Source organism: Amblyraja radiata, chromosome 6 (genome assembly GCF_010909765.2).
Source record: "Amblyraja radiata isolate CabotCenter1 chromosome 6, sAmbRad1.1.pri, whole genome shotgun sequence".
Taxonomy (NCBI): domain Eukaryota; kingdom Metazoa; phylum Chordata; class Chondrichthyes; order Rajiformes; family Rajidae; genus Amblyraja; species Amblyraja radiata.
In genome coordinates this window covers 85,387,146-85,412,187 of record NC_045961.1, presented here as the reverse complement: position 1 = coordinate 85,412,187, position 25,042 = coordinate 85,387,146, and the positions used below count along the sequence as shown (strand labels likewise).

The window sequence follows — 25,042 nt, the reverse complement described above, 5'->3', positions numbered from 1 at the left end:
ATATGAACAGCATTAATCTTGGTCACCTCTGTCCTTTCTTCCCAAAGCACACATAATGCACTACTGACAGACTTTAGGATAAGTTTACAAAACCCCTCTGCCATCTAGTTCAAAAGAAAACAAATTTAATTCCATAATTGGAGACAAACCTTCTCCTGTTGTTCTTATTTTGGGGTGGTAGGAGTGAAAATATTATTTTTTAATATTTATGAGATCATTTGTGCATTCAGTTTAATAGTTCCTTCTAATTTTGTACAAACAACAGATTTCTGATTTCAATTCTAATGAATACAGTAAACTAAGGAAATAAATGACAGTAACTTTAGCAAAGATATAATTTTTCAGATTGAAAAATATCAAATTTTAATAGGTCGTAGTTATAAAATGTAAATCAGTCTTTCCATTATCTGACTATTTAAGTTTTTAACAATTTTAACATCTGCAAATACTGTGTAGTCCTTTTAACTGACAGTAGGGGGAGAGAACTATCCACGGTTATAACTAACCCATGTGTTTATAGGGTCCCGAAGAGTCTCAGTCATTAAAGACAAATAAATTCAGACGAGAAATCATACTTGAAGCCATTATCAGTCATGAATTTATAGAGCTGTACAGCATGGAAACAGGCCCTTCGGCCCACCTTGTCCATACGACCAAGTTGGCATACTGCTGGTTTGCACGTCAGCAATTTAATTGTTTTCCTCCCCCCCCACCCACCTTCCAACACATCCCACCCCTAAAACAGTCTCTTGCTTTCATGTTCTCATTTTGGTCGAATATTAACATCTACGTAAAATTACATAACCATTATAAGAAAGCAGCAAAATAAAAATCCATATTAACTGCATAAAATCTTGTTTTTTTTAATTGTTTGCTCACCACAGGGGTATGAAAACAAAAAATACAACTGTATTCTTGCGTTGCTTCAATATTAAATGGAAAAAAAAAACGAGAACTCTAACATTCTAGACAAAGTGTTTCTGTCTTTATTAACTGGGTTTTGCACATTTCTGAAGGAAATTCTGGATTGCATTTTTATTAGGAAGAAAAAAACCCACCAGAGCAGCAAAAAGTTGGAAAGGATCATGGAAGAGAGTAATGTCTGGGAACCACCAACTGGTATATGTGGCTCAAGCTACAGGGGTTGACTTATGAAACATTAAAATGAAACTCGATAGTTTTTAAAGCTGAGCGCACACTATCCTTTAACAACTAGATAATAGCTGATGATTATTAGTCTTTGACAAAATAATCTGTAAAGCAAAAGTAAACATTGCATAGGACCAAAACTGAAAATCCTTTATAAAAACATATATTGAATATATATGAAGCAGCAGCAAGGAAGCGTGGGGTGGGGGTGGGGAAGTTGGCAAAAAATTTAATTTCCTTTCATTAGTTTGTCTGCTCCACAAATCAGCGCTTGTTAAGCTCAAAGCAAATCTGAAAGGAGTATCTGTTTAAGATCTTATGTTTTTACAATAGCCGTGATTGTTAAATGGCATTTTTTCCAAAGAATAATTATCTTCAGGGTAAAACAAAATTTGTTTTAATAAGTCCTGGGCTCACTAAACTCACCAGCTACCTTTGGTTCCACAAAAACGAAATACCGTCCATCATTTTTAGCAGAAAGAACCAAAGAAAGAATCAAAGGAGTAATTTAGGCATGTTTGTGGTTTCCACACATTGAGTTTCAAGTGCCTTTGTTCAACCTGATGACAGTTATGCGAGAATACTTTGCCTTAATAGCCACTCTGTCAGGAAGTGTTAAACCAGTCAAATGCAGACAATTAGAGCCTCTTGAACTCAATGCATGAAGAGTAAAGGCTGATGTTGTACCACCATTTATAGTTAAGTGGAGACACTTTGCATTGTCCTTACAGTTTTAATTTGCAACTTTACATTGACATTCTGGTTAAATAAGCAATGTTTCACTTGTTTGTATGAGCTCCAGATAGGCAGAAAAAGTGTTGATGTGTTAAACATCCAAGAGGAAATGCAGAAATTTTACCATAGGTAAAGGATTAAACTTCTCTTTTGGCAAGACATACCAACAGTTCAACATTGCAACATGCCAGTTTGACTCTGCTATCTATACATAACTAAAACTCTGATCATGTTATCTTCCAGTTTGTGCGTTTTTTCTCTTTGATAAAAATCGCGATAGTGCTAGGATATTTCACCAGTTCACTCAATGTTGTCCTGTGCTGGCATTGCACCGTTTTGTTCCGATCGCTTGAATGTCGTAAAAGTTAGCGAGGTTTAAAAAATCTTTAAAACCGCGCGTGCGCAGATCGATCTCTTCTCCTGCCGTTCAGCGCCGCGCGGATTAGTCTCTTCCCATCACTCAACGGGACGGTCCGCCCCTTCCTGCGCCATCCCGTCTTTACTGGAGCTGAAGAAGGCCGGCGGAGGTTTCCAACCGGACACAATGATTGGAGGGACCCCAAGCAGCCCAGCCCCAAGCAACCCAGCGTCAGAGACCCTGCCCAGCACAGTCCAGCGTGGGAGACCCAGCCCGGCCCATAGTTGGAGTCAGAGACCCAGCCCACCCCGGAGTCAGAGATGTCGCCAAACGGAAAGCGGAGACACTGATCCTGGCGAAGGAGAGCGACCAATGACCAGTGCCCGCTGTGAGTCCCCATCGCACCGCCAATTCCAGCCACTACCCCTCTGGTCCTCACTAGTTCCTCCCCCCCCCCCACACGCCCCCCCCCCCCCCCCCACCCCCCACAACGTCCTTGTCCACATATTCCCGCCTCCACAAACCACCCCTCGCCCCCTCAACCCCCCACACCCCTCCCCCACACACACACACCCCCCCACACACCCCCCCCACCCACACACACCCCCCTCCCACACATGAAGAGGAGGGGGAGGGAGTGCTCGGGGATGAGGGGAAATGAGCCGCGCCAGCACAGTTAGGGGCTATGAGTGAGTGGTGGAATATATGATATAGTTGGGATCACGGAGACATGGCTCCAGGGTGACTAAGGCTGGGAGCGGAACATCCAGGGATATTCAATATTCAGGAGGGATAGACAGAAAGGGAAAGGAGGTGGGGTAGCGTTGCTGGTTAGAGAGCAGATTAACGCAATAGAAAGGAAGGACATTAGCTTGGAGGATGTGGAATCGATATGGGTAGAGCTGCGAAACACTAAGGGGCAGAAAACGCTAGTGGGAGTTGTGTACAGGCCACCTAACAGTAGTAGTGGAGTTGGGGATGGCATCAAACAAGAAATTAGAAATGCGTGCCTTCAATGGGTGAATCAATCTACATATAGATTGGGTGACTTCAATCTACATATAGATTGGGTGAATCAAATTGGCAAGGGTGCTGAGGAAGAGGATTTCTTGGAATGTATGCGGGGTAGTTTTCTAAACCAACATGTAGAGGAACCAACGAGAGAGCAGGCTATTCTAGATTGGGTATTGAGTAATGAGGAAGGGTTAGTTAGCAGTCTTGTTGTGCGTGGCCCCTTGGGCAAGAGTGACCATAATATGGTTGAGTTTTTCATTAGGATGGAGAGTGACATCGTTAATTCAGAAACAAGGGTCCTGAACTTAAATAAAGGTAACTTTGAGGGTATGAGACGTGAATTGGCCAAGATAGACTGGCGATTGATTCTTAATGGGTTGACGGTGGATGTGCAATGGAAGGCATTTAAAGACTGCATGGATGAACTACAACAATTGTTCATCCCAGTTTGGCAAAAGAATAAATCAGGGAAGGTAGTACATCCGTGGATAACAAGGGAAATCAGGGATAGTATCAAAACAAAAGATGAAGCGTACAAATTAGCCAGAAAAAGCAGCCTACCAGAGAACTGGGAGAAATTCGGTCCAGCAGAGGAGGACGAAGGGCTTAATTAGGAAAGGGAAAATAGATTATTAAAGAAAACTGGCAGGGAACATAAAAACTGACTGCAAAAGCTTTTATAGACATGTGAAGAGAAAAAGATTAGTTAAAACAAATGTAGGTGCCTTGCAGTCAGAAACAGGTGAATTGATCATGGGGAACAAGGACATGGCAGACCAATTGAATAACTACTTTGGTTCTGTCTTCACTAAGGAAGACATAAATAATCTGCCGGAAATAGCAGGGGACCGGGGTTCAAATGAGATGGAGGAACTGAGTGAAATCCAGGTTAGCCGGGAAGTGGTGTTAGATAAATTGAATGGATTAAAGGCCGATAAATCCCCAGGGCCAGATAGGCTGCATCCCAGAGTACTTAAGGTAGCCCCAGAAATAGTGGATGCATTAGTGATAATTTTTCAAAACTCTTCAGATTCTGGAGTAGTTCCTGAGGATTGGAGGGTAGCTAATGTAACCCCACTTTTTAAAAAGGGAGAGAGAGAGAAAACAGGGAATTATAGACCAGTTAGTCTAACGTCGGTAGTGGGGAAACTGCTAGAATCAGTTATTAAAGATGGGATAGCAGCACATTTGGAAAGTGGTGAAATCATTGGACAAAGTCAGCATGAATTTATGAAAGGTAAATCATGTCTGACGAATCTTATAGAATTTTTCGAGGATTTGTAGAGTGGATAAGGAAGAACCAGTGGATGTGTTATATCTGGACTTTCAGAAAGCTTTCGACAAGGTTCCACATAAGAGATTAGTATACAAACTTAAAGCACACGGTATTGGGGGTTCAGTATTGATGTGGATAGAGAACTGGCTGGCAGACAGGAAGCAAAGAGTAGGAGTAAACGGGTCCTTTTCACAATGGCAGGCAATGACTAGTGGGGTACCACAAGGCTCAGTGCTGGGACCCCAGCTATTTACGATATATATTAATGATTTCGACGAGGGAGTTGAATGCAACATCTCCAAATTTGCGGATGACACGAAGCTGGGGGGCAGTGTTAGCTGTGAGGAGGATGCTAGGAGGCCGCAAGGTGACTTGGATAGGCTGGGTGAGTGGGCAAATGCATGGCAGAGGCAGTATAATGTGGATAAATGTGAGGTTATCCACTTTGGTGGCAAAAATAGGAAAGTAGACTATTATCTGAATGGTGGCCGATTAGGAAAGGGGGAGATGCAAAGAGACTGGGTGTCATGGTACAGCATTCATTAATAGTAGGCATGCAGGTGCAGCAGGCAGTGAAGAAGGCGAATGGTATGTTAGCATTCATAGCAAAGGAGGAGCCATCTTGGTGAACGGCTGCTAGCCAGCAGCCGTCCGTCTTAAATTCGTTTTTTTTTTTTAAATAGTTTTTAGTGAGTCCTGTTTTTTGTTTGTAGGGGATATGGTCTTTTAATGTGGGGGGGTAGGTGTTACTTTATTTATAGGTCCCTACCTGGTCGGTGTGGCAGCCTTTTTTCCGGGCTGCCCGTCGACCGGTCCTCGTGGCCTACCAGCGGGCTTGGAGCGCCGTTTCTTGGCGGGAACCACCCAGCACCTCGGCCTGGGTGGCGACACAGCATTGGAGCGCTGGAGCGGAGCGGAGCGGAGCGGGCGATGCCTTGCCTGGGTCGCCGCGCTGGAGCTCTGGCGAGCTGGACCGCCGTGAGCAACATCTCCGGGCTGCGGGTTTGCGGAGCGGAGAGACGGCGTGCGGAGAGACGGCAGTGCGGAGAGCGGGCGCCGACTTTTTCATCTGGAGCCTGGGAGCGCCAAACCGGCGCGGCCTTGTCGGCTTCGGCAGCCGCGGGCTCCAACCAAGAAGCGGCCGTTCCAAGTGGCCCAGCCGCCGAAAGGACTCTCCCGACGCCGGGGCAAGACCACCCGGTGAGAACGGCCAGGGATATCGGGCCTCCGTACAGGCAATTGCGGTGGCCTCAATAGGCCTGACTTTGGGGTGAACATGGGGTGGGGACTGGACATTGTGCCTTCCTCCACAGTGCTATCCACTGTGGGGGGATGATTTTTTTGTCAAATTGTAGTCCTGTAGGTCTGTGTCCAAGATGGCTGCCGTTAAGAGAGAGTGGACGCTGGCACGATTTGGTTGCCGCTGCTCTCTCTTCACACTGTGTTTTTGATTTTCTGTTTTTGGATTGAATTCTGTTTTTAATTTGTGTCACTGTGATGTCTTTAATTACTTGTTTTATTCCGATTATATGTTTTTATTCCGATTACTATGTAAGGTGTCCTTGAGATGTATGAAAGGCGCCCATTAAATAAAATTTATTATTATTATTATAGCAAAAGGATTTGAGTATAGGAGCAGGGAGGTTCTACTGCAGTTGTACAGGGTCCTGGTGAGACCACACCTGGAGTATTGCGTACAGTTTTGGTCTCCTAATCTGAGGAAGGACATTCTTGCCATAGAGGGAGTACAGAGAAGGTTCACCAGACTGATTCCTGGGATGTCAGGACTTTCATATGAAGAAAGACTGGATAGACTCGGTTTGTACTGGCTAGAATTTAGAAGATTGAGGGGGGATCTTATAGAAACTTACAAAATTCTTAAGGGGTTGGACAGGCTAGATGCAGGAAGATTGTTCCCTATGTTGGGGAAGTCATGAACAAGGGGTCACAGTTTAAGGATAAGGGGGAAATCTTTTAGGACCGAGATGAGGAAAACATTTTTCACACAGAGAGTGGTGAATCTCTGGAATTCTCTGCCACAGAAGGTAGTTGAGGCCAGTTCATTGGCTATATTTAAGAGGGAGTTGGATGTGGCCCTTGTGGCTAAAGGGATTAGGGGGTACGGAGAGAAGGCAGGTACAGGATACTGAGTTGGATGATCAGCCATGATCATATTGAATGGCGGTGCAGGCTCGAAGGGCCGAATGGCCTACTCCTGCACCTATTTACTATGTTTCTATGTTTCTATTGCATTGGGGAATGGGTTGCGTTGGGGGACCAGGCCTCCCGTGTAACTGGGACCCAACTGGTCCCACTTAGTCGAGTAGTAATATAAACTACAAGAGCACATTCAGCCCATCATGCCCATGCCTCTTACCTGAACTCTCTAATTACCCTGATTCCATATTCCCCATACTCCCAGTTTGTCACCAAAGGACTAGTACGTATTTTTCTCTCAATAACCAATATTTTTTAAAGCTTATAATTAAATTTGTTTCTGCCGTCCTTTCAACATTTACTTTGCTGATTATAAACCGCAATTTGTGAAATCATTTTGTCCACAATCCCAGCTGTTTTTTGACAATTATATTATTTCAGTAACTTCTGATTACTGAATCTCCTGCCACTGGTGAAGATATATATACCATCCTAATTCTAAACACCGTCCAAAATCACGTTTTCATCTCCCTGCATCTCTCCATAACTACCTTAACAGCCTGGTCATTATCCTCCCGTGCTCTGCGGTTGATCTCCATTTGACAGAGTGTGTTTCCTTCAGGAGATCCAGTTTCCTCCCACATTCCAAAAGATGTGCAAGTTGTTAGGGTAAAACCCATTGTAATGTGTGTGTGTGTGTCTCTTAACACGTTCCGTGCGGCAGGGTATTTAGCGCAGCTTTAGAGATGCAGCACGGAAACAAGCCCTTCGGCCCATCGAGGCGATGCCCGTAAGCACTAGCACTATCCTACACACACTCAGGACAAATTCAAATAACCTGGAAACGTGGAGTGTGGGAGGAAACCAGAGCACCTGGAGAAAACCCACGCAGGTACAAACTCCGTACCGACAGCACCTGTAGTCAGGATGGAACCCGGGCCTCTGGCTCTGTGAGGCAGCGACTCTACCGCTGCACCATTGTGCCGCTGCTCCTGTGTTGCAAAGTCACGTAGTGCGGGGTGGTAGCGCAATTAGGGCACAATGTTCACGCAGAACACTGTTGGCCATCCACTGCATCCTGACCTATCGCCAGCCGTCTTGACTATGTCTTGCCACTGGATCCAGATAGGCTGGGACGAGAGAGTGAGGCTGACAATTTGCGCAACTCTCCCTCACTTTAATCCAAGTCAAGCGTAAGAGGGAGTTAGATGTGGCCCTTGTGGCTAAGGGGATCAGAGGGTATGGAGAGAAAGCAGGTACGGGATACTGAGTTGGATGATCAGCCATGATCATATTGAATGGCGGTGCAGGCTCGAAGGGCCGAATGGCCTACTCCTGCACCTAATTTCTATGTTTCTATGTAAGTCATGACTTCAGGACCTGTACAGCCCAACTGGACGAAGTAAGATCACCACAGGAGCGCGTGCAGCTGAGAAGAAGCTCAGAGGAAACGCAAGGCTCGAGCCACTTCAGCTTCTACTGTGTCCCATATGCGGCGAGCCTTCCGGGCCCGGATTGGTCTCACCAGTCACCTCTGGACCCACAAACAAAAACACTGAAGGCAGGGGTGGAGAGAGAGAGGGGGAGAGAGAGAGGGGGAGAGGGAGAGGGAGAGGGAGAGGGAGAGGGAGAGGGAGAGGGAGAGGGAGAGGGAGAGGGAGAGGGAGAGGGAGAGGGAGAGGGAGAGGGAGAGGGAGAGGGAGAGGGAGAGGGAGAGGGAGAGGGAGAGGGAGAGGGAGAGGGAGAGGGAGGGAGAGGGAGAGGGAGAGGGAGAGGGAGAGAGAGAGAGAGAGAGAGAGAGAGAGATATATATATATATATATATATATATATATTGGTTGGTTGGTTGCTGGTCATTCTCCTCGTCCTTTCCGTTTGGTGTCATTTCCCGGGGCGTGCCGGGCCGTTTCCAGTCCCACCGATAATTGTGTCCGGTTGAAAACCTCTGCCGGCCATCCACCGCTCCAGTAAAGATGCGATGGCGCAGGAAGGGGCGGACCGTCCCGCGGAGTGACAGGGGAAAATACCAATCCACGCGGCACTGAATGGCAGGAGAGGAGATCGATCTGCGCACGCGTGGTTTTTTAGATTTTTAAACCTCGCTAAAGTTTACATTAGACCACTGATTGGAACGAAACGGTGCAATCGCAGCGCAGGAGAACGGCGAGTAAGCTGGCAGAAAATCGTAGCGCTATCGCGTAACGTTTTTGCGCAAATAGAATGACCGCGCAACCGGAAGATAACAAGATCAGAGCTTTAGTGATGTATAGATGTTCAAACACGCTTAGAATTCAACGATACATTGTATGCTACAGGAAAACAGCGTAAAAGCTAGACTACATAGATAATTTGTTCAAAGGACTGATTTGGACATGACAGGCTGAATGGCCTCCTGCAGTGCTCAATAATTCTGTTTATTCGATAACTGGATGACATGGATCTGTATCTACGCGAGGCTAATTGAACAAAGAGTTCAGCTTTCTTACCTTTACCACTCCATCATAACCAGGGATGGTGTTGACGTTTGCCTTCTTGGCTATTAGCTTGCTTTGAAGCTTGTCACCCATGGCTTGAATGGCATGTGTGTCAGGTCCAATGAAGGCGACACCTTCAGCAGCCTGCAGAGGTAATTAAGGTCATAGATTTACTTTAATAATATATCTTCCCTCAGTAACGGTTTCTACACACAGGTTTGTAATGGTTTATTAGTAAATGTCATATACTAATGGAAGCCACCATTAAAGTGCACCTTTAACTATTCTTTAACGATAAATGTTAGCCCATCTTTTCTGCGAGGATAACTGCGAGGACGCTGTTGCAGGCATCCAACCATCTTGTTCCTTGGACGCCACGTCCCTCTCCTCGCCCGTCCACCTTTGTTCCCTGGGGGGGGGGGGGGGGTTGCCTCCCGCAACCGACCACGAGGGCACTGTAGGACGGAGCCCGGTGCCCTCTGCTCTCCGACCGGCCTCACTCCTCGTCACTGGCTCCTTCCTCCCGATCTCTGGTCTTCGGCGAATGAGAACAGCCCTGTACAGCGCCCTCCCCCTACCCCTTCCAGGCCAGTGGTCTAACGAGCAGGAAACCAGGTCGACTAATTCCTCCTGCACGCTGTGATGTGCCGAGTCTCCCATTCGGCCGCGGGGGTCTGGTTCTGCGGGCTCCTTCCACAGCCACGATCCGCCGGACCTCGAGTTCAGCTGCAGGCTCTGCCTAAAGCCACGATCTGCCGGTCTTCGATTCCGTACGGCCGTGCAAGGGCTGCGGCCCCCTTTGGAGCATCAGCCTTGAGAAATGTGGTAACTATTGTGTACTGCTTCAGTGTAATCTACTATTTGTACGCTCTTGTACTAGAGTATGATTGTGCTTGAGTATAGTGAGCTTTTTACTGAATTGTATGGAAAAATAGGGATTTCACTGCACCTGTACATGTGACAATAAAATAGCATTGAACCAAATATATCACAGTAACATAAAAACCGCAAAACACATGAAGCCTATACCTAATGGACAAAAACAGTTATAAAGGAATACGGTGCAATTGCTGTCAGGTCCGATATAAAATTTGGTGCACAGTACTGCACGTGGCAAAACAACAGTGCTTAAAATTTTCTAAAAAGTCAGAAGACTGTGGGTCTCAAACCCCACACAAATTGTACACAATGTCCAGACGACACTCCCAGTACTGCTTAAATGGAAGTGCCACCTTTCTGATAATTTGTTAACCAAGGACACTCCCAACCCCACCTAAGATGGATATATAAAATCTCATACTTTATTCTGAGAACAGCAAGTGAGTTACTGTCCTGAATAATATGAAGCATGTAATCAAAACCTCACATTCCCATTTGAGGGTGCATACATTGGATTTGTAATTTCCTACAATGGTTGAGGTGTTACACTTCTAAGTACTTCATCGGCTGTGAAGACCTTTTAGAACAGCCTGGGGTTGTAAGTGGTACTACGCAAATGCAACTCTTGGTGTTACAGTGGAAGATCCAGTGACCAATATAAACTCAGTTTTCTTGGGGATAAAGAAGTATAAACAAGTTTACAAGTTGAAATGTGTAATTTATAGCAAGTCAGAACAGAAGGTGGGTGGTGGGAGTGGGGACGGTGGGAGGTGGAAATGCAATATACAAACCAGAACACCCTTTTTAGCAATGAATAAGCAATTACACCACTCAATATGTTAAAGCCTCATCAACAATTTGCATAAATGCACCTTTTCTTTGGTGTAACACACTGAGAGTTGTGACAAAGGACAGAACATTAAAAGGTTATATCTGTTTGCACATTTAAATAAGTTTGAGTGGGAGGCAAGCTTTAATGTAATTGGTATGTTGTTCAATGAATGAGATAAAAGTAACCTCTGACTTTAAAGCCACCAATCTAATTCATACTGCTTCAAAAATTATTATGATCATGAGTGATCCAAAATAAATCTTTGAGATAGCTTGAAATATTATATGTGTAGCACACTCAGAAGGAACGGATGACTTTAGACTAAAGCTCTCAACCACTGGGGTTTCCTCTCCTCATTTCTGGCTCTGCTGAAGATTTATCAACAGGGATTTATTACAATGAATATTCATCAACACAATTAACAGTGCATCATGCAAATACAAATTCACAGAACGGTTACAGCACAGAAGGAGTTCATTGTGCCTGTTGAGTCAGTACCAGCTCCGTGCAAGAGAAATTGAGGCAGCCCCAACCGGTGACCTCTCTCCATGGTTCAGTAATTTAGTTTAGTTTCGAGATACAACATTGAAACGGGCTGTTTGCCCCACCAAGGCTAAGTCGACCATGTTCACTCTGGTTCTATGTTATTCCATTTTCTCATTCATGCCTACATAACAAAGACAAATTTACAGAGGCCAATAAACTCACACGTCTTCGGAATGGGGGAGGAAACCGGAGCACCCGGAGGAATCTCCTTCCTTTTAGATGTTTATCCAGCTCCCTTCTGAACACATTAAAACCTGTTCAACAAACACCCTTGATAGGGCATTGCAGAACCAAATGACTTGGTGTATTAAAGTATTTTTGTCATGTCGCCTTTGATTCATTTGTCATTCATCTTAATTCCATACCAGCTAGCTCCTAACCATCACCACTTATGGGACTGCTATCTACAATGTCTATAATGTTAAATGCCTCAGTTATATATCTCCTTGCAACCTTTGCATGTTCCAAGGAGAAGAACCCCAGCTTCTCTTGTCTATCAAAATAATTGACATCCCTCATCCCTGGAATAAGTTTGATAAAGCTCTTCTCTGTCCCATCCAAAGCTTTTACATCACTCTTCAAGTGTAGTGCACAAAACTCGACACAATACTATGGCTGTGGTTAAACCAGTGCTTAAGATTTTTTTTATTTTTATAACTTTCTCAAACTAGCCTACCACTTTCAACAACCTATACACACATATAGACCCTCCCCATATACAGCAGCATTCGCTTTCAGAGGACAGTTCACAACCCAAATACTTAGCAAGTTGGGAATTCAACAGCAAACCAAGTTCCCACCTGGCAAAAGATGTCTGCAGCCTCCCAGCAGCTGGCAGACCCATGCTGTTGTTCTCCCAAATATCGATTGTAGGTGTAGGCTGTATATAAGTTGGGCATTCATAAGCTGAGAAGGATCTGTACCCTTAGATTACTCTGATCCTGTGCCCCTTTTAAAATTGTGTCCTCTACTTTATATCACCTCTGCTCATTCTTTCCCCGAAATGTAACACTTCACAATCTCCTCAGCAATAACAGTGGTGTGACAGGTAGTGCTGATGTGCAGAATGGAGATGGAGAGTTTAGTTTTGTTTAGTTCAGAGATTCAGCGAGGAAACAGACCCTTCGACTCCGAGACTGCGCCGACCAGCGATCCCCGCACACCAACACTATCTTACACACTATGGGCAATTTACATTTTTTTTTAACCAAAATCAATTATCCTACAAACCTTTATGTCTTTGGAGTGTGGGAGGAAACCAGAGCACCGGTAGAAAACTCAACACAGGTCACGGGGAGAACATACAAACTCCATACAGACAGCACCCGTAGTCAGAATCAAACCCAGGTCTATGCCGCTGTAAGGCAGCACATCAACCACTGCACCACTGTGCCGAGCTTAGTAGCATGGTATTGTGGCGGCACACCACGCACCACAGTATATTTAAAAAACAACCTCTTCCTCAATGCCAAGATGTTGGAACGGATTGGGACTTAAGGAAGCATAGCAGAATATATGCCCTGAGAGTCAGCATAGACATGTTGGGCTGAATGGCTTCCATCTATGTCTAAGGAAAATGTGAACAAATGTTAAATTTAACGATTCCCGATCGACCCTTCCCACCAACGTACCCATATCCACCTACAATCAATTATTATCTTCGCCATCATTCATTATACTTCAAGGATTTCTGTTCTCTGCAAATTTGGAAATTGCACCCTGCATTTCCAAGTGCAAGCCATAGATAGATGTTGAGAGAAGTCGAGCTTCTAGTACCAATCCTGGATTGTGCACCTCCCACCTGCTGCCAAACAACCTTCCTCTTGTAGTGTTTCCTGTTATTTGGACAATGTTTTAATCCATGCAGCCTTCAGTGTGAGTGTGTGAGGGTGAGGGCGAGGGTGAGGGTGAGCGTTTGCGTGGGTGTCTGTCTGTATGTGTCTGTCCATGTGTCCGCAGTGCTGGGGCCGCCTCTCTTCACATTGTATATTAATGATTTGGATGAGTGGATTGAAGGCTTTGTGGCCAAGTTTGCAGATGATAAGAAAATAGGCGGAGGGGCAGGTAGTGCAGTGAAAGCAGAGACTCTGCAGAAGGATGGACAGGTTGGGAGAGTGGGCAGAGAAGTGGCAGATGGAATATAGTGTCGCAAAGTGTGGGGTCATGCATTTTGGTAGTCGGAATAAAGGCGTACATGTTTTTCTAAATGAGGAGAGAATCCAGAAATCGGAAATGCAAAAGGACTTGGGAGTGCTGGTGCAGGATTCCAAAAAAGTTAATCTGCAAGTTGAATTGGTAGTTAAGAAAGCAAGTGCATTTATTTTGAGAGGGCTTGTATACAAAAGCAGGGATGTAATGCTGAGGCTCTATAAGGCGCTGGTCAGGCCGTATTTGGAATATTGTGAGCAATTTTGGGCACCATATCTGAGGAAAGATGGCTGGCTCTGGAGCGGGTCCAGAGGAAGTTACAAGAATGATCCCAGGAATTAGTAGGTTAACATATGATGTGCATTTGACGTCACTGGGCCTGCACTCACTAGAAGAATGAGGGGGGATTTCATTGAAACGTAGAACAGTGAAAGGCTTGGATAAAGTGGATGTGGAGAGGATGTTTCAACTAGTGGGAGCGTCTAGGACTAGAGGTCATAACCTCAGAATTAAAGGATGTTCTTTTAGGAAGGACATGAGGAGGAATTTCTTTAGTCAGAGGGTGGTGAATCTGTGGAATTCTTTGCTACAGAAGGCTGTGGAGGCCGTAAGTGGATATTTTCAATGCAGCAATAGATAGAAGGCAGGAGAATGGGGTTAGGAGGGAGAGATAGATCAGCCATGATTGAATGGCGGAGTAGACGATACGCCAAATGGCCTAATTCTGCTCCTACCACATGATCTTATGTCCAGGTGACTAGTTATGTCCTTGATTATTGATTTTGGAACCTTAGAATCCAATCTTCCGCTGTAACGCTTGGGACACTTCACTAAGTTTAAAGTGCTCTATAAGTAGACATTATTGTTAGAAATGCTGTACTGAATTTGCATATGGCAAACTCCCACTCACTTCCCCTTAATAACATTTCATTTCAAATAAATAACTGACTGAAAACAAATAACTGTCATGCAGGATGGGTTTTTTTTACAAGTACTGGAAGTATCCTGGATGAAGTAGGGTATGAAACAGGTGGAGGTTGGAAAGACTAGTATTATTTCCCCACACACTGGGTAAGAAGGGGGTTGGAGGTAAAGGATTCAAGGAGATGAAAAGAATTTTGTGGAAAATACAAACAGCTCTTTCAGCTCCCTTGGTGGTGATGTTGCTTGGGGCATGCTTGGAGCAATACTGTTGATTTGCCTGGTAAACAGGAGAAACCAAGAACGGCTCTTTTCAGCTGCAAATTTTATTTCTGGCATTTCTCAAACAGAATGGTTGCTTTTAAACAGGCAACTAAAGGTGCGCAAGTTAATGTTAATGTCAACAATAGTACATCACTGACAGCACAAAGGAAAAGGATTGCAGGTGTTTAGTACAAACCTCTCTCTCATCTAGAATCAATTAGACTATAGGAAATGGATATAGCTGCTGATTACATGAAGATAAAGTCAAACATCAAGTATATACAATAGAAATGGCACCAATGAGATAATCCTCCAAATGTTCATTGAAATTTGTGGTTTTAACTAAAATCTGAGTTTTTTTAAATTTCCCTTAAAAGCAGTCAGCAGCATGTTGATGAAACTTCGCCCATTCCTTCACTCCATAGACACCACCTTACCCGCTGAATTTCTCCAGCTTTTTGATCTACCTTCGATTTTTCCAGCATCTGTAGTTCTTTCTTAAACATCACCCACCTGCTGGTCGATTGCTCCTCAGTGCAGAGAGTGCACTGCTAACCATGTAGGAAAGAACTGCAGATAGTTCAGCGGGCGGGACAGGCAGACTCTCTGGAGTGAAGGAATGGGTGACGTTTCGGGTCGAGACCCTCCTAACTATCTGCTAACTATCATGGTTCATCCTCAACAGCTTGATAACTGGGGACTCCCTGATCAAGTATGGTGGCGTTTGCAGATCCTTTAATTAGTGATGTACTTTCTCTGCCCTCCTAGTAATTTTTTTGCCAGGTGTAATAGAGTACTTCATTCAGGAGTCTGGAGGCAAACATGTGCATGATGGGCCCTGCCCAACAGAACTGGCTGACTATGATCAGACACTCAAATTCCAGAGATGTTGCCCTGGGAGAGATTCACCTATTTATGCCAATGGATTTGGAGGATTTTGTGAAGGCAGCATTAGTGCTTTCTCTACAGCTCTGAGATGTCAACTGAAGATTATCCAGGTCTCTGAAGCAGGCACAAGGTGCAGTGATCATTTGCCAGTTGCTGGTGGAAGCTCCAAGGACATGGTCTAAAAGATTAGGGATGAGTTCATTCAGTATTATGGTGTTGGAGGCTGAACAGTCGTCAATGAAGAGCATCCTAACATAGAGAAACTTACTGTCAAGGTGATAAAGAGCTGAACATAGTGCAAGAGAGAATGCACTATGCAATCTCTTCTGTAGACTACCTTTCTGTACACAAATTGCAAAGTGTCACTATTTTTCTTGAGTACTGGAGTGAGAACTGGAGTGAGGTTGCGACAGTTTAGACAGTTGAAGTGAGAAATTGGAGATGTCGACGAAGACTGTGGTTAATTGATTGACACACGATTTCAGAACCCGACCAGGTACTCCATTTAGGTCAGCTGCTGTGCAAGAGTTTACCCTTGTTAGAGTAGATCTGGCTTCTGCCATCGAGAAGTACAGGACAGAGACAGTGGGAGATGGGGGAACATGCATTGGTAGAACTTTAATCTCCTGTTCAAAATGATGTAAAAGACATTGAGCTCAGCGATAGAGATGTGTCATTGCCAGAGATCGCTCCGAATTTTGGCTTGTAGCACATGATGGTGTTCAAGCCCTGCCACGGTCGCCTGGCATCTACTTGATTGAAATGAGCTTCCAACTTCACTCACAAGTTTATCTTGCCATCCCTGATAGTCTTAGGGAGATCGTGGCCTTCTTGTACAGTGTTGAATCACGACTTTAACAGAGAGTACATCTCCTTGTTCATTCAAAGTTAAAATAGTCCATAATTATCTTTGTTCGAACACAATTGTCAATGCATTTCTTAATGAAACCAGTATATTCGGTATGTGGTATATTCATTCAGGGTGGATGAAGTGGTCTTGAACATGTTCTAGTCCACTGACTCTCAGCAGTCCTGAAGTAGACCCTCAGTTTAATCAGATGATTGCTGTATTATTCTGCTCATTAGTGCTTCACATTTCATTCTGTAAACCATCGGGAGCAGCACTGACAAATGCTCAGACTGACTTGAATTGAGAGCGAGGGATGGAGCGATAAACGTACTTGATGGTGGTGCGGCAGTGACAAGAGGGTTCACATCCCGCGTTGGGTAGAAGACATGCTGATGGTTTATGGGGAGTTGATGGTTAATTGAATTCAGAGGTGATGATGAACAGGTCATCAGGTTTGCTGTGTCAAGAAAATTGACAAGCAAGAATAATTCATCCAATGTCAACTTGGCATTGGCTTGGAGTGGTATGCAAGATGGTGGAGGGGAATTCTCTTGGCAGATAAAAGAAATGGCATTTAAGAACAGTTTGGGTCTGATGGTTGTGGTTTCAAGTCCCACTCCACAAAGCAATATTACACTGTCAAAGGTGGTCTTCAAAATGAGACATTGAACCTTTGGCACTATTCCTCCATGAGTAGGTGCAAAGGAACCCATGGCATTAATCTGAAGCTGAACAGGACAATACTTCCCTAATTGATAGTTTTCCCCTCAAACAAAACCCCATGATGGATCATTATCATGTCACTGTTTGTGGATGCATGTATGCAATGCAAATTGCATGCAAATTGGCTGCTGTTTCCTATATTACAAGAGTAGCTGCATTTCAAAAATATTTAATTGTTACAAAGGACTTTGGAAAGCTCTGAAGATGCGAAGGCCTTGGAAATTCAAGCGTTTCCTCTATTTTAGGAAGTCTTGAATTTTATATACATTGACACATGACAAGGGCAGTTTCTGGGAGTTTTACGGAGCACAAGTTAGCAGGTACAATATCTGCATTACAGCACAGGCTATATTTCAAAAGTAACCCTTCGGCTGGGCCAGCCTGAAAAGAGTCACAAAATGCTGGAGTAACTCAGTGGGACTGGCAGTTGGTGCCTGTCCCGTTTAGTTGCTCCAGCATTTTGTGTCTATCTTCGTTTAAACCAGCATCTGCAGTCCCTTCCGACACAAGAGAGTCATTTGTCAATGTAAGTCTAAAAACTTTGGGGAAATTCTTCTGTTGAATTTCATAACATTTGTGTTATGCGTTTAAAATTGAATGACATCTGTGCCTGGTTGGCAATACAATTAAACACAGCACCACCCAATCAAAACATCAGAGAAGCTTCCCATCCAGTCATTATCTGATGACCCATGTTGTACATCCTGTAGGAACAAGATTAAGGTCAGTAACAAGCTCTGCCCATGAAATGGGGCAGAGTGCAACGCAAGGCTTGATGCAAAGCAGGCACTCCTCTCACTTTGCTCTGTAATACCTTAACTCTAATCTCAAAATGGGGTTATCCAACAACCAGCATGATTGTGCCAATTTTTATACCGCCTTCTTATGCCTGAAACCAATGTCCAATATGTGACATTTTATTTATTTTTAAACACAGCTATACATACCTGCAAAAAAACGAGAGCCGTTCATCCCATCAGCCTAATCAGCTTCGATACTAGATCCAGGTAATGTTAAGCCAGACTCATGCTGTATTTGTGCTCACTTGAGGTCTCCATATCATAAAAAAGGATACAGAAACAAAGGAGGTGTACAAAAGAATTTAAGGACTGAATTGTTACAGCTGTCAGGAATGAATGTGGAGAGGATACTGAGAAGATCATGGAAGCCAAGGAATTGAGGCATAGGAATTGTGATGTCTCAGATCACATACAAATTAATAAAAATTATGTATTGGCTGTGTTAAGGTGGATAAATCCCTAGAGCATGACCAAATGCATCCTAAGACCAAAGGAGGAAACTGCAGAGGCTCTTGCAAAGTTATTTGCATCATCTTTAGCCTCAGGTGAAACTGTGGAATAATGGAAGATGGTTTAGGTTAGAATAGAATAGTTTCTTTATTGTCATTGTAACATGAACCATGTACAACGAAATTGTAAAATGTCAGCCAGTCAGTGCACCATTCAAACATTTCTAAAAGCTAACGATACATACAAAGTAAAATATTTAAAAAGATAAACAACTAAAATAAATATCATAAAAATAACACGCATAAACACCCAGCCCTACATCCTTCTGTCGATTTCATGTATGTATGTATCGCCCCTGCGTTCCTTGGCGGCTACATTTAGTGCCTTTATAGCAGTGGGGTAAAAACTGTTTTTAAGTCTGTTTGTCCTTGTCCTTGTAGATCTGTACCGTCTGCCTGACGGTAACAGTTCAAACAGGGAGTGTCCGGGGTGGGAAATGTCCTTTATAATACTCTGGGATTTTTTGATGCAGCGGGAACTGTGTAAGTCCTCCAAGGTAAGGAGAGGGCATCCGACAATCCTCTGGGCGTTGTCAATAGCCCTCTGGAGCGCTTTCCTCTGAGCCGCTGTGCAGCTGGTGTACCATACGCATACACAGTATGTTAGGAGGCTCTCAATGGAGCACCGATAAAAGGACAGCAGCAGTCTCTGAGTGATGTTATTCTTCCTGAGCACCCTCAGGAAGTGCAGTCTCTGCTGGACCTTTTTCAGCAGCGCAGAGGTGTTCACGCTCCACGTCAGGTCCTCCTCAATATGGATTCCCAGGAAGCGGAAATCCGCCACCCTCTCCACACATTCCCCTCTGATAATTAATGGTACCATGTCCGTTTTATTCTTCCTGAAGTCTATTATTATCTCCTTGGTCTTTAAGGTGTTAAGGAGCAGGTTATTTTCTCCACACCACACTGTCAGCTGCTCCACATCATCCCGGTAGGCGTACTCGTCCCCCCCGGAGATGAGTCCCACCACCGTAGTGTCATCCGCAAATTTGACAATGGTGTTGCTGTGGTGGGCGGGGATGCAGTCATGTGTGTAGATGGTGTAGAGCAGGGGGCTCAGCACGCAGCCCTGTGGAGAGCCGGTACTGAGGCTGAGGGCCGTGGATGTGTGATGGCCCACTCTGACTCTCTGGCTGCGACCCGACAGGAAGCTATTTATCCACATGCAGGTGGAGTGTGGAAGTCCCAAGTCCCCCAGTTTGTCCACCAGTTTGTGGGGAAGGATGGTATTAAAGGCAGAGCTGTAGTCCACAAAGAGCATCCGCACGTAGCTCCCCCGCTGCTCCAGGTGGGACAGTGCAGCATGGAGAGCTGTGGCTACAGCGTCCTCTGTAGATCTATTCGCTCTGTACGCAAACTGGTGGGGGTCAAAGCTTCGGGGCAGGAGTGATGTGATGTGACCCCGGACCAGTTTTTCAAAACACTTCATCACCACTGGTGTGAGTGCGACTGGCCGGTAGTCGTTGAGGCTGGAAATGTGGGGTTTTTTGGGCAAGGGGACTATGGTTGCGGACTTCAGACAGGGTGGAACAGTGGACTGGGCCAGAGACTGGTTGAAAATCCTCGTACAGACTCCAGCCAGCTGGTCAGCGCAGTCCTTCAGCACGCGTCCAGAGACGCCGTCGGGTCCAGTAGCCTTCCTTGGATTGATGGCCCGCAGCGTGCGCCTCACCTCATGCTCCTCTATCTTGAGGGTTAGGCTGCTGTGGACCATGTGGTGTGATGTGGCTGTCTCGGGTGGCTCCACTTCAAAGCGAGCAAAGAAGAAGTACCATTAGTTAAGGAAAAGCCAAGGAACTATAGGCCAATGCGTCCAATAGTATGGGAAAGTTATTGGTGGGGATTCTTAGGGCAGAATCTACAGCATTGGATAGGCATGCATTCATTATGGATTGCCAGCAGGGCTCTATGTATGGGAAATCGTGTCTCACAAATCTGATAAAGAGTTTTTCTTTGCAAAGATCACTTAGATGATTGATAAGGGCAGAACAGTGGACATTGTCTATGTACATTTTAGCAAGGCCTTTTGCAAAGTTCTGCATGGTAAGGTAAACTGGAAGGTTGGAGCACATAGAATCTAAACTGCGTTAGCCCATTGGATTCAAAATTGGCTTGGTAGAAGACAAAGGCTAATTGTGGAGAGTTGTTTTTCTAATGCTGCAGGACTCAGTGTTTAGTCCACTGTTGGCTTCTACATGAATGATTTGGATTTTAATGTAGTCAACATTGTTGGTAAATTTGCAGATTACACCAAAATTGGTGAAATAGTGTACAGTGAGGAAGGATATCTACCCTTACAACAGGATCCAGATCTATTGGGAAGTATGCCAAGGAATGGCAAATGTAATTTAACTCTGGCAAGTGTATGGTGTTGCACTTTGGTGTCAAACCAGGGCTGGATTTACACAGTAAATGGTACAGCCCTAGAGAATGTTATAGAACAGAGAGATCTGTGAATACAGGTGCATGGTTACCTGAAAGTGGTGAATTAGATGGCCAGTGTGGTGAAGACGACTTTCGGCATGATTGTCTTCATTGAGAAAGGTATTGAGTACAAATGTGGGACATCATGATGCATCTTGTCGGTGACAATTCAGTTCGCCCAGTGATAGGAAGAATGTTATTAGGTTGGAAAAGGTGCAGAAAGGATTCACGAGGATGGACCTGGGCTTGTGACCTTGGATTATGATGAGAGTTTGGGATAATTTTCTTTCGAGAGAAAGAGACTGGAGGGTGACCTGATCGAGGTGTACATGGTCATGAGGGGCATGGATAAAGTGTAGACTCAGTTTTTTTCCCCAGGGTAGAGGACTGTAAAACGAGAGAGCATAAGCTTACCGTGAGAGGAAAGATTGAAGAGGGACCCTCGGGACAATTTTTCAGTCCATAGTGGGATTATCTGCCAGAGTAAGCTATACAGATACAATAACGACTTTTACAGGGCATTTAGACAGATATCCAAATCGGAAGAAAGACTGGATAGACTCGGCTTGTACTTATGAAGAAAGACTGGATAGACTCGGCTTGTACTCGCTAGAATTTAGACGATTGAGGGAGGATCTTATAGAAACTTACAAAATTCTTAAGAGGTTGGACAGGCTAGATGCAGGAAGATTGTTCCTGATATTGGGGAAGTCCAGAACAAGGGGTCACAGTTTAAGGATAAGGGGGAAATCTTTTAGGACCGAGATGAGAAAAACATTTTTCACACAGAGAGTGGTGAATCTCTGGAATTCTCTGCTATAGAAGGAGGTTGAGGCCAGTTCATTGGCTATATTTAAGAGGGAGTTAGATGTGGCCCTTGTGGCTAAACGTATCAGGGGGTATGGAGAGAAGGCAGGTACAGGATACTGAGTTGGATGATCAGCCATGATCATATTGAATGGCGGTGCAGGCTCGAAGGGCCGAATGGCCTACTTCTGCACCTATTTTCTATGTTTCTATATTTCTGTGGAAGGGTTTGGACATTTATGAACCAAATGCAGGCAATTGGACTAGCCCAATATGCTAACCTGATTGGCATGGACACAGTGGCCCAACTGACCCATCTCCATGCTGTAATGCTGTATGTGCAAGCTGTTTTCCTCAACAAATTGTGCAGGAGGCATTATGAAAGCAATCATCAAATGAGGAAGGGCTTGCAACAGATTGAACATGGAGACAATTTTTCCACTCGCTGGAAAGATGAAAATTACAGGCACTAAATAAAAATAAAATATATGTTTTTGAGAAGGCTCTTAACCCCATATAGTAGCAAGAATGTGGAATTTGATTCCACAGGGAGTGGCTAAGCAGTGATCTTTCAGGGGAATCTGGATAAAAAGACGGCGATGGTGATGGAAGGTGATGAGAAAAAGTGTCAGGAAGTTCATGTGGTGCACAGATATTATCTGTGGAGAGTTCTGATGCAGGGTCTCAACCCAAAACAGCGACCATCCCTCTGCCTTCACAAATGCTGCCTGAGTTGCTGAGTTCCTCCAGCAGTTTGGTTTTAGGGTTGAATGTCCTGTGTCTTTGCTATTCCTTTATTTAAACTTTAGTGCAATTTATTCAATGAACACAACTACAATTTTTCATACTCTGATTTGCAAGACATATCAACCTAACTCACTTTGGTGAAAGAACAAAATAAAATTATTCTTGAAACTCCTGGTCCAATTTTAGGTAACAGAGAATTTAAATTAACAGCAAACATTCGACAAATCCCATTTCCTCACCGCAATCTTAGTATAACATATTGTTGGTGGTGCCATTCATTCCTTTTAAAATGTGCCGCGTGGAATTTTTGTCATTACTTTGAATGTTTTACAATCAAATCCAGTAAGGGAGTTAGAAATGTATTTAATTTTGTATGGTATTATGCCTTGCTTGATTTGTCATATGGCAGAGTAATAGAGCACACTGACATTCAAAGCTAAGATACTTTACGCAAAAATGTTAACTTATGTAGTTAGGTTAATGGATCACGGATCTTTCAAAAACGTGATTGAACTCAGTTAGGAAGTTGACAACTGCACACAGTTTCCACATAAATTAATAAGAAACTAAATATGTTCCATTTAACAGATGTCAATATATATCTCTAATCAGTGATATACATCAGTCCAAACGCAATAAGCATTTTTAGAAATGATGACCAAAGTGCCCCTTAAGATTTGGAGAAAACCTTTCTAAACTATCTTTTGGGGGAAAAGTTTACAAAATTTAGTCACATTCAGTCTCTTGTATTTACTGATGATTAATAAGGTAAAATAGGAAACATGTTTTTACTCAGCATTTGCAAGGAGCGGGAATGTGCTACTTCAACAGATAGTCAAATGCAATTCAATAGGAACTTTTGAAGTTCGATAAATAGTTTGAATGGAGACATTTGTATGACAGAGAACTGGAACTAACTTCAAAGAGCTAGTAAGGGCACGATGGGCCAAAGAGCTTCCTCCTATGCTGCAAGATTCTGATTCTAATGAGCTCCTCTTGCAAAACATATGCATACAAGGAACTATTCTCTTTTCCAGACAATGCTGAGTTCTTGTCGAACGCACTTGTGTTTCATATTAAACAAAGGATTAAGCTATGAGTTGGAGCAGTCAAAATTTAATCGTTACAAGTCTTTGCGCATGATTCTAAAAATGCATTTGAAAGCTAATAACGGAGAGGGCATCACAGACAGTAGACTCCAAATAATTAATCAAGCTTTTAACACCTTGCCATATGCCTAACTGTGCTGGACAACAGTTACCGTCACTTCATTAACTGTCTCTGTTTAGCTTGTTTGTCTTAATATCTTCAACCTTGTTGAAATGCAACTCATTTAGAACAGATATAAACTGCTAATTAAAAGCAGATGCCATTTATTACTCAAGCTCAGACATACTGGAACTCTGACTCAATCCTAAACTTTCTGCCAGCTTCACACCGCACTGGAATAAATAGTGACCTGCAGCACAAGCCTTATGTAGTCTTTTAAGAATTGCACTGACGAAACCTGCAAGTAACAAGTCGTACCTCTTCTTGCTGGCCACGTTCCCAGGGGTCTGCAGGATACAGAAACTGGTTCATGCTCTGCGGCGGTGGCACTACATCTCCATCTGGTACTTTGAATTGCAGCCCATACCAAAAAACTCAAATACATTTGGATTACAAACACTACCAAGATTATGTTTGTTTCAGTAATCTCATTAGAAAAATGGTTGTGCACAAACTCTTCAGTGTTCTACGATTTGGTCGTTCACTCTTAGTTTCTATTGGAAACAAGTAATCCAGACTGAAAAATAAAACTTCCATTTCTATAGCACCTTTCATAGCCAAAGCCACTTGCAGTCAGTGAAATTCCTTTTCAAGTGTCTTAACTGTTCTAATGCAATGAAGGTGGCAGCCAAATTCTGCACAGCAAGCTCCCAAAGCAATAGTGATAATGACCACATAATCTGTTTCAATGATGTTAGTCAAGAGATAAATATTGGCACAGGACATCAACAAGAACTATTTCTCCCGCTTAGAACCGAACTCTTGCACCAACTATAGCATTGATAATGCACACACAGAGAAAATACAACATGAATTTCTGATTCATTGCCCCAATGCAAGATTTATTTTCTTTCTTACACTCTTTGTTTTTACTATTTCAACCTGCCCCTGCTAATAATTCCACAGGTAGCAGGGCGATTTCACAGCAAGAAAGGTTAAGAATAGAGTGATCAAAGAAATGTTACATTTTCTTAACTTTCAAAACGGGAACAGAGCTTCAAAAGCATTGGCTGGTTCTCACTTTCATTTCAATTTAAAGCAGAGCTGCTGGTGGCCAAGCAAAGCAGTTCCATTGGTGTACAAATGAACATGATATGTTTTTTGGCCAAAAGGTCTCATTCCAAGCTCAATATGGGCTGCCTCCTATCTGCAGCCATGATCGAAATTAAACTTTTAACCTGAAACTTTTAATCTGAAGAAGGGTTTTGGCCTGAAACGTTGCCTATTTCCTTCGCTCCATAGATGCTGCTGCACCCGCTGAGTTTGTCCAGC

At 43.9% G+C, this 25,042-nt stretch overlaps 1 protein-coding gene across 1 annotated transcript in view; it reads right to left on the bottom strand.

Annotated features, from left to right (window-relative positions):
- Nucleotides 1–25,042, bottom strand: part of pcca (propionyl-CoA carboxylase subunit alpha) — a 437,485-nt gene that overhangs the window by 271,915 nt on the left and 140,528 nt on the right. Inside the window, exon 7 of the mRNA XM_033023091.1 lies at nucleotides 9,176–9,307. Within this exon, the coding sequence (XP_032878982.1) occupies nucleotides 9,176–9,307 (132 nt within the window). The remainder of the gene's footprint in view (nucleotides 1–9,175; nucleotides 9,308–25,042) is intronic.